This window comes from Arachis ipaensis, chromosome B05, assembly GCF_000816755.2.
Source record: "Arachis ipaensis cultivar K30076 chromosome B05, Araip1.1, whole genome shotgun sequence".
In the NCBI taxonomy this organism is placed as follows: Eukaryota; Viridiplantae; Streptophyta; class Magnoliopsida; order Fabales; family Fabaceae; genus Arachis; species Arachis ipaensis.
Window position 1 is genome coordinate 32,110,774 of NC_029789.2, and position 9,248 is coordinate 32,120,021.

A 9,248-nucleotide genomic window follows, 5' to 3' on the forward strand; every position below is an offset into this window, starting at 1 on the left:
TGCAGAACTTAAATTAAGTATTGGAGAAGTAGATGAGAAGACTTGTTTGAATCAATTGCATATCTCACTTTTTGTATATTTTGTTGTCTTAGAGGCTTGTATTTCAGAACCTTTGAGAGATAGGACGTGGCTGTTTTTAAATTAAAACTCTAATGTATCTTTTGTTTAACTAGTCGGCCTAAAATCGGGCTTTTAGTTACTGTGTGACCGTTTCGCACTTTTATTCATCTTTGATCTTATATTTCTTTCATCGAGCTTTTATATATATATAACTTTCTTATTGTTTATCTATTACCTTATATCTTGGAGCTTTGCAAGGTGTTATATATTTTGTTTATATCTCGTGCTTTTCGGATATTTGGTTACCGTGTGACCGCTTCACACTTTTATCCATCTTTGATCTTATATATATATATATATATATAGTTTGAGCTTTAGAATTGTCGTGATGCTTTGTCATCATTTGCTTTACGGCTAAAGGTAAGACTTAGAGTGATAGGGTGTTACAAGTAAGAGAATATAAGAAATTATATTATATTATATCTCATGTGTGTGATGTGTTTTATTTTATTGGTTTAATAAATATTTAATTAAATAATAAAATAAAAGGAAGTTGTATGATTACTTAAAAATGTAACCAACTTGATGAAAGTTGATTTTTGTAAAAAAAAAAATTTAGAATCAGTCCTTTACTCACCATCAATAACTTAATTACTTAATTGAAGAAAGAATTAAAAAGGCAAAAGAATAGATAAAGTAAATTCTTCCTAATACCATTATCATGGTGAATCAAGGTTAGTAATTCTTCTCATTTCTATTTGTGATAATCATGAATTTCAAGATCTTTTGTTATATGAATGATAATTTTAGGGCAATCTACCTAATTAAATAAATTGAGTGAATCTTTTACCTATATACACAAAACAGAAACTTGTTACGCGCATGTGCATTTTTATGTTTATGTAAATCGTGGGAGCCAACCACGGTTTCAATTTAATACATAAACCGTGGCTACTAGGCACGGTTTACTTGTGAATGGAATTCATCATAATATTTTTATGTTTATGTAAACCATGGGAGCCAACCACGGTTTCAATTTAATACATAAACCGTGGCTACTAGGCACGGTTTACTAAGGGAGGCAAATGCACATAAAACGTTGTAAGCAGCAACGGTTTATGAAGGAGTTTGAGTAGGCATAAACCTTTGTTAGCTGCAACGGTTTATGAAGAGAGAAATTCTATATATATATATGTGAGTGAGATTCAAGCTGGTGAAGAGATTATTGTCACAATGGCAAGTGAGGAAGAGAGTTTTCTTGTCTTAGTGCATTGCTCTAGAAAAATCCAAAAAAGCAAAAAATATGGTGTGAAGTTCACTGACAGAGAACCACTGAGTATTTTCATCAGTTCATCAAGCACTTTGTCAAATTTGAAGAACAGCATCTTGCAGAAGCTTGAGGTATTTGGTAGCAAGTGGGTGAAGAAGCTATTCTACAAGATTTTCATCGCAGTTGTCTCGACCGGTGTTAAGTATGATACCTTTGTGCTAGCGGCTGATGAAGGTGGACCCAGTTTGCGTTCTTGTCCGCAAACAGCTGAGATGACAACAGCATCAGAATATAGGCACGCGCGTATATACGCACGGTCTCCTCACTAGCATCTGTTGGGAGAACCCGGAACCTCTCATGGAACCATGTGTAGCACACTGTCATCTGCTTGACTTTACTCTGCGGAGGTAACTCCCCAAACAACTCGCGAAACCACACCCATGCTGGTCTTCCGTGTTCCATCAAATTCTCAAACTCAGTCAGGCACCCACTGACGGGCTCCCCATCGATCGGCAAACCCAGCTGATATGCCACATCTTGCAAAGTGATAGTGCACTCTCCAAATGGCATATGAAAGGTGTGGGTCTCAGGACGTTACCGCTCAATAAATGCGCTAACTAGAGGCTCATCAACCCAGAACCAGTGACTGTTCAGCCTAGCCAAGTGATGCAAGCCGGCGGTCTCCAAATACGGTATAATCCGGTCGTGTAAAGGCATATTCTGCTGTCTCCTAACGCCGCTAATAACTAGGCTGCAAAATGTGGGTAACAAAATCCCTCAACATACGACCCATACTAATAACATCAAACATAGTGTAGAATAACTTATTAGATACCGACTTTGGTTTTCTATTTCCTCTAATAAATAGTAATAACAACAACGAAACAATAGGAATAACAACAATACTAACAGAAATAATTCTACTAACAATAACAATAATTATAATGCTAACACCTCCCAATTCTAGTATAAAATAAAAGTAATAATAATAACTACCATTATCATAATAGTAACAAATATAATAATAGCAATAATGAAACTACTACTACTGCTATTATGAAGTCATAATAACAAATTAAAAATAATAATAATAATAATAATAATAATAATAATAATAATAATAATAATAATAATAATAATAATAATAATAATAATAATAATAATAATAATAATAATAATAATAATAATAATAATAATAATAATAATAATAATAATAATAATAATAATAACAACTAACCTCTTCGTCAATGTATCCAGCCACGTGAGCAACGCTATTTAATCAATACAAGCGAGCTTCGTCTTTCATGGCTCCACCACCCAAATCTCACCAAAACCTTCCAAACCTCTCCCTGAAACTCTCTCAGCACCCCTTGCTCTTTCAATTTTTGTTTCAGCACAAATGATCCGGCATGACCATCAACGGATTATGTATTTATACTACTTAGCATGTAAACCGTGGGAACCAATGGAGGTTTTCGTTCAACGCCTCCTCTTCATAAACCGTAGGAAGCAACCACGGTTTATGCCTAAGCTTCTTCCTTCATAATCCGTGGTAGGTAGCCACGGATTATGCCCAACATTTTCCAACCATAAAACCTTGTAGCCTCCAACGGTTTACGTAGAAACCAGAAACCGTGGTTAGCTCCCACAGTTTACATAAAATTGAAATTGTACATGCACGTAAGAAGTTTCTGTTTTGTGTATTCAGGTAAACGATTCACAGAATTTATTTAATTAGGTAGATTGCCCATAATTTTATGACGTACACTAGAAATTTTATATTGAGTTTACAACACAATCATGTCGCATAAATCAAATATACTTTACACTTGCAGGAACATAAACAACTTCCAAAATTGGCAATGGTGATGGAGATTCTAAGCAAAAATGAAAGAATTTGGCACACTACTTTCTTGAGATATATATGTGCGTGTGCGTGGTGATTTTATGAGAGAACAGATACTTGAATGCCGAAAATAACAGAAGTATTGTTCCACTAGGCATGGCTACTACTTACTACATAAGATCAAGTGAAGTCAAAATAACCTATTATAGATTACATCCGAGTTTGGGACCATGTATATATATAAATCTCTTAGGTAGCATTTGTTGAGGTATTGAGACAGAGATTGAGTATCATGTTTATTGGTTTAGAGACTGATACTAAAATTTCTGTCTCTATCCTCAAAATTTCAGTATTTCAGTACCTCCAAAATTTCAATCTGTCTCTTAGTCTCTGTCTCTCAGTCTTTCCGTCTCTGTCTCTCCACCAAACGCTACCTTAATAATATATTAAACATATAAAGAAAGTGAAAATCTGCACCTTAAAAACTAGCTACTAAGAGAGAAAGAAACACTCTCCTTAAATACAACATCAAGTATTCCATACTACGTGATGTGAGACTTTGGACACAACACAATACCTAAGTCACTAACATAATATTTTCTACGGTTTTCTTAGTAATCCTCTTCTTTTATCCAGATTCGGAACGGGTAAGTAAAACTGTGCAATGAAGTTTAACATGGTCAGAGTCAGCGATTCAATTACTTGAGATTTTGAAATACTGGAATCAAAAAAGCGAAAATAAAGTGGAGGTTCTTGTTCATTAACACCACATATCATATAGGATAAATAGATAGAGAATTGGTATTCAGAAATTTGAGTTCATGGGACAACCATTGACACATGAAAATTAGATCAAAGGATATTTATCAAAGGCAAAATAGACTTAGATAGCATAAACCAATCAGGGAATTCTGACTACCACAACAACCACCCAAGAGGTCAAAACTCTTTTGTGTTAGCATATCATTGATTATAACAAAGAAAATTTAAAAATTTATGAAGTCAATTTTAAACTCAATCAATTTTCCCTCCACAAATAAAGGATACATCCGGTAATCTTACCTAAAAACCAATACTTTAAAGACATCAGGAGAAAGGTTGGTTGCAGATAGCATACCGGCCATTTTGATTTTGCAAATTATTGAACTAGTAGACTCTGTTATGCAAATATACATTCATAAAAATACTCGAGGAAAAGAGTGTATAACAAAACCTCAATAATTCTGTGTGTTGACAGAGGAAGATAAAATATTTCATTTCAATTTGAAGGGCTCAAACCTTTTCTGAGATTTCTGAGGACACTCCACATGAATGTGGAAACAAGGAAAAGGATGATACCAGTAATGATCGCATACTTTAGACCAAGGTTCATTAGCAAATTTACCAGAAGCCCTGCAAAGACAACGCCAAAGAAATTCGCAGATACACCAGACCAAAATGGCATATCAAGGATGGATGCTATAATGGCTCCGGACCATGCTCCTGTTCCAGGAAAAGGAACTGCTACAAACAGCATTAGACCAAGCCACTTAAACTCCTGGACTGGACCGGCTTTCTCTTTGGCATTCTCAAACAGCATGTCAAGGAATTGTGAAGCGGTAGAGCTCCTCGCAGCGAGGAATGATGCAAACTTTTTAAGGTAGAGTATGATGAATGGCACAGGGACCATGTTCCTACATCAATGGCATAAAGCTTGTTCAGTAAACAATGTAGGTACTCCCAGCATTACCAAAAGTCATTTTTTTTCCTTTGACAGAAGAAAAACATTTCATTCATAGAAATAGCCAAACAACACTTACAGAGCAGAGATAACTTAGATCTAAATCTAAAGAACAAGATGAGATATGTTCTATGTTGAACTATAAACTGATAGTGAGTCAAAGTAAGTTACGGCAACAGGTATTGACTATTGCGGCAGCATATCCTAAACTCCGAAACCCATATTTTGACTATTAAAATCTTCTCTAGAAGAATAAAATAAATTACCAGAGACAATATACACTCAAATATAACTGTTCAACATGAGGGTGCAAACACCTCTGGTATCAGAATCAATATCACACTAAAGCGAACAATACACATTCATTCAAGAAATAACAGTGACAAATTCCAGAATGGCGAGTTAAATGTAACAATGGCCACAGGTTGAAGAAGACTGAGAAAAAAGGAAAAAAAAACAAAAAAAAGGAGTGATGTAAATGTGATTGTGTATTCTGATTCTCAGTCAATGAGTGTAATTATAGAGATATCACATTGAGCTAAGAATAGCTTAACTCAACGAATGACTCAAACTAACTACCAATGACTGTCATAACAAAACTCTAACAATTCCTAACTAACACTCCTAGTTATCCTTTTAACAAGTAATAGCAAATAAGTTGCATAAGTGGAGGAAAATTCATGAATATCTCGAATCACAATTCATCCAAACAACCATGACAAATTTTAGAAAGCTTCTTAACAGCAACAAGGGTTACATAATAGGAGTGAATCTCAAGAATATCTAATAGTACAGTCACTATGGCGCCGCAATGCAGAAATTACAGGGAAAATTTGTGGTTGCAGACGGTAATTAAAAAGCATAGTCATATCAGACTAACCAACAAAGAGAGTACTTTATATAATCTCATGAAAAAAAAGACTAACCCAAGAATGGACAAAAGCGTTAAAGTGAAAGGGCTGAGGTTCATCCAGTAACCAACAGGAATAGCCCCACGAAGCTCAAGAACAGGAAGAGTGGCAAGTGTGAACACAACAACCCCATCAGGCAAACCCAATTTCCTCAACCAATTTGCAACCTTTAACCCAAAGCCAGAAGCTTTAATGGAGTCAGAAGCAGCAGCAACAGCAGCATTAGCATCTTTTGAAAAAGAAAACCAAGCCAGTGAGGCAGAAGCCCAAAACAGAACCAGCAAAGCGAATTTCATTGGCTTATCCTCAAAATGCAGAAACTTTTCAATTTTATCATTGGTATCATCCCCATCATCATCTTCCTCCGAAGAAAAAGCACAACCACCCCTTTGGAACAAGGAAGAAGGAACAACCGCAAGAGGGGTTCTAACATGAAAAGAAGGTTCAAGGTTAGTACGAGTGTGAGGAAGGAATTGTTTTCCATGTAAAATGAAGGAACGGGCATTGTAAAGTGAAATCCTTTGATAGGGCTTTCTTAAACATAATGGGGACGTAGATGATGCTAGTGCCAAAGCTGAGGCAGCCATTGAAGACCGATACAAAGATGATGAAGGGTTTTATTGTTTATATGAGATAGGAGTAAGAACAACACTAGAACTAGAGCAGAAACTTGATCATCACATTCTGTGAGTTTTCTCTTTTCTGGGTTAATGCTTAATAGTAACTAACACTCAATATTTACTACCAGTGTGCAAGTGAAATTGCAAAAGTTTTAAGCTTTGAGGGGAACGAAATGATGATAAGATTAAAGCAAGGGACTAATCTTGGTTCGCTCTTCTCAAATTGTCATTAGTAGAAAAAGGTTTGGAGGAAGGATAAGGAGAAGAAGGAGTTAACGAGGTTACAAGGGGACAGTGACACAAAAACGGAGCACTTCACGAGGTTTTACGCTTTTATAATATATATTTATCTTTTGTCATTTGCAAATATCAAAAAGCACCAGTGGTCTAGTGGTAGAATAGTACCCTGCCACGGTACAGACCCGGGTTCGATTCCCGGCTGGTGCAAACTGACTTTCTTTTTAGCCTTTACACTGCGGCTAATAATTCAAAGTCGGTTAAATCTTGTAACTTATATCAACAAAACTCTCTTGTTGCATATATAATTGGAATCATTTCAACACAATATGGGTGTGTATTCTAAATTCGATCTTGGTCTACCGATATTAGCTAATAAAGTTTAGTCTTCATTGCATAAAACTAGTTTCTAGAATACATAAAAAGAGAAATTGAAATTTGCGAACCTCTTCAAGGGAGGATTGTCTCTGCGCAAACACAATTTCATTTCTTGTAATCCAAATCCGGCACAAAAGGAAAACATTAAAATTCAATCTCTTTTCCATATCAACTTCTCCTGGAAAGCTTTCATCAAACTCAACCCACCATTGACAAACTCTTAGTGTGTTTGCGGTCGAATCCATTCGACCCAAGCCAACATTATTCATGTGATCTCTTTTAGATTGTATCAACTCAACCTCCAGCCAACTGGATTCGGTGCAATCCCATATATGATTGATATAATTAGTGATTTCCTGGTAGTGAATTCAAATTGCATTGAGCTCCGTGTAATTTAATCATGCTGTTATGATAATATGGAGAAACCATTACATACTCTTAAAAGACACAAATTTATTATTTGTATTCACTTGGTGTTGGATCATTTTATTTAATTTTAATTCTTGTAGAGTCTACAAATCATAATCAAATATTTATGATATAAAAAGAAGAGCATCCGCAATTCCGCAGGATATAACAAACTTACTTAATTCTCCTTTTTCACCAAAGTCTGCCTCTAATTTCTGACAAAACTTATATTTACATGCCTTATGAGTTATGACCACTGCCTAGAGAAAAATCACGAATCACCAAAAAATAATTAAAAAATACAAGGCCTTCAAGCAATACAAAATCCTGAATCCAAATGAAGATCATGCTTATACTTAAATCTAAACCTAATGAAATAGAGAAGTTTCAAACAAAATCCACCATCAGAATCCCCGATGACCCGTTGGATGCCATTGATGAATTGATATTGCAGTAATGATGATCTGTTTCATTGCCTACAATAATTTCAATCCTCAGCTTCCAAAGGGCCTTGATGAATTTTGCTTCATAAATGCAAATGATCAGTATATACATACGGATAATATAGGCCTTGATGTGCTGCAATAATAATAATAATAATAAGGAAAATCATAGCCTTCTCAAATTAAACCTTGTGCCTCAAAGTCTCTTGCCACTGAAAAAACAAACACAAAAGAAAGCAAATGTTAAGCTAAGGTAAACAAAATATATGGAACAAAAGGTATTCATTCTAATGTGCAATGCAACAAGCATGAAGCATCCAAGCTAGTATAAGCTTGACATGCAAATTCAGTTAATTATATGTTTGGGAAAGCTAGGGATGCAAAAAATAAGAAAATAATTCATTCATAGTTGCCAATCATTCCTGATACGCATGATAGGTTGGAAAACAGAACAGAACAACAAATGAGTTGGAAAGCATGTTGATGAAAATGGTCAAATGGATCAATTAGGCATGCAGAATTCAAGATTAAACATGAAGAAAGAAAAGAGATATTCAAAGAAGAAATTGAAGATACATATATACCTTGTGAATAAGGAAGAACAAGGACAACTTGCATGGTGACATTGTTTGGAGGAAGCTGCAAGCGAAGAGGATATAGTTTTCCATTCAATGGACTCCTATTACACACAATGATACCCTCTAGACCTGTCTCTTCCTCAAACTTACGAGTTAGTTCTTCAACTCCATTACCCTTGAAATTCAAGGAATACCCTGCACCTTCATCAGTTACTTCTCCATTGTCTTCAGCAACATGGTAGTATATGGTTCTACCTTCCACCTTGGGTGACGACCCGCCACTCATATTACTCCACTGATCAAAAACCAAACATGAATGTTAGCAAAAACCGGAAGCAATAAAATCAAACAAATTCTTATAACTAGCTAGCTAGGTACCATTTACATCAAAATGCATAATTTTCGTGAATGTTCTTCATCTTGATGTAATAATAATTTATGCGTGGAGACATCTATATATAATTTAGAATATAGTGTTTCGATCCCACTAGAAACTAACTAGGAATGAGCTAATTTGGAGCCAATTAGTTGAAAAATAAATTTATTATAAAAAAAACCCTCCATTACTTTAATTTTTTTAATTTCAAAATTAAAAATAAAAGAGAATTGATTGATTTAGTTATATCCCTATTTGATTTCCTAAATTTTTTCATAATTTTATTATCTAATCAGAAATAATCATGCTAAGTATATATTAAAAATAAGTTATTTTTATAGAATACATATTAAAAAATAAATTGAATAAAATATATTTATAATAAATATACAATAACTAAT

General features: G+C 34.6%; 2 protein-coding genes and 1 non-coding gene across 4 annotated transcripts in view; 1 reads left to right on the top strand and 2 right to left on the bottom strand.

Moving 5' to 3' along the window:
- Nucleotides 1,363–6,700, bottom strand: LOC107643424. Of its 2 annotated transcripts, XR_002362718.1 has the most exons (4): nucleotides 5,823–6,700; nucleotides 4,455–4,849; nucleotides 2,568–3,610; nucleotides 1,363–2,081 (listed from the first exon to the last, which is right to left on the bottom strand). XR_002362718.1 is itself a non-coding variant. In XM_016347068.2 (2 exons), the coding sequence occupies exons 1-2, from the start codon at nucleotides 6,392–6,394 to the stop codon at nucleotides 4,435–4,437; spliced, it is 987 nt and encodes a 328-aa protein (XP_016202554.1). In that variant the 5' UTR covers nucleotides 6,395–6,698; the 3' UTR covers nucleotides 4,265–4,434. The 2 variants fall into 2 exon arrangements, 1 of the variants encoding a protein (XP_016202554.1); XM_016347068.2 differs by lacking the exons at nucleotides 1,363–2,081; nucleotides 2,568–3,610 and having other exon boundaries at nucleotides 4,265–4,849; nucleotides 5,823–6,698.
- On the top strand, nucleotides 6,804–6,874 carry TRNAG-GCC. Its single transcript has one exon. It is a non-coding gene; the product is annotated as a tRNA-Gly (tRNA).
- The window catches only part of LOC107643423, an 8,355-nt gene continuing 6,671 nt past the window's right edge, over nucleotides 7,565–9,248 (bottom strand). Inside the window, exons 4-5 of the mRNA XM_016347067.2 lie at nucleotides 8,478–8,766; nucleotides 7,565–8,105 (exon numbers count right to left, since the gene is read on the bottom strand). Coding sequence (XP_016202553.1) covers nucleotides 8,071–8,105; nucleotides 8,478–8,766 — 324 coding nt within the window. The 3' untranslated portion in view covers nucleotides 7,565–8,070. The remainder of the gene's footprint in view (nucleotides 8,106–8,477; nucleotides 8,767–9,248) is intronic.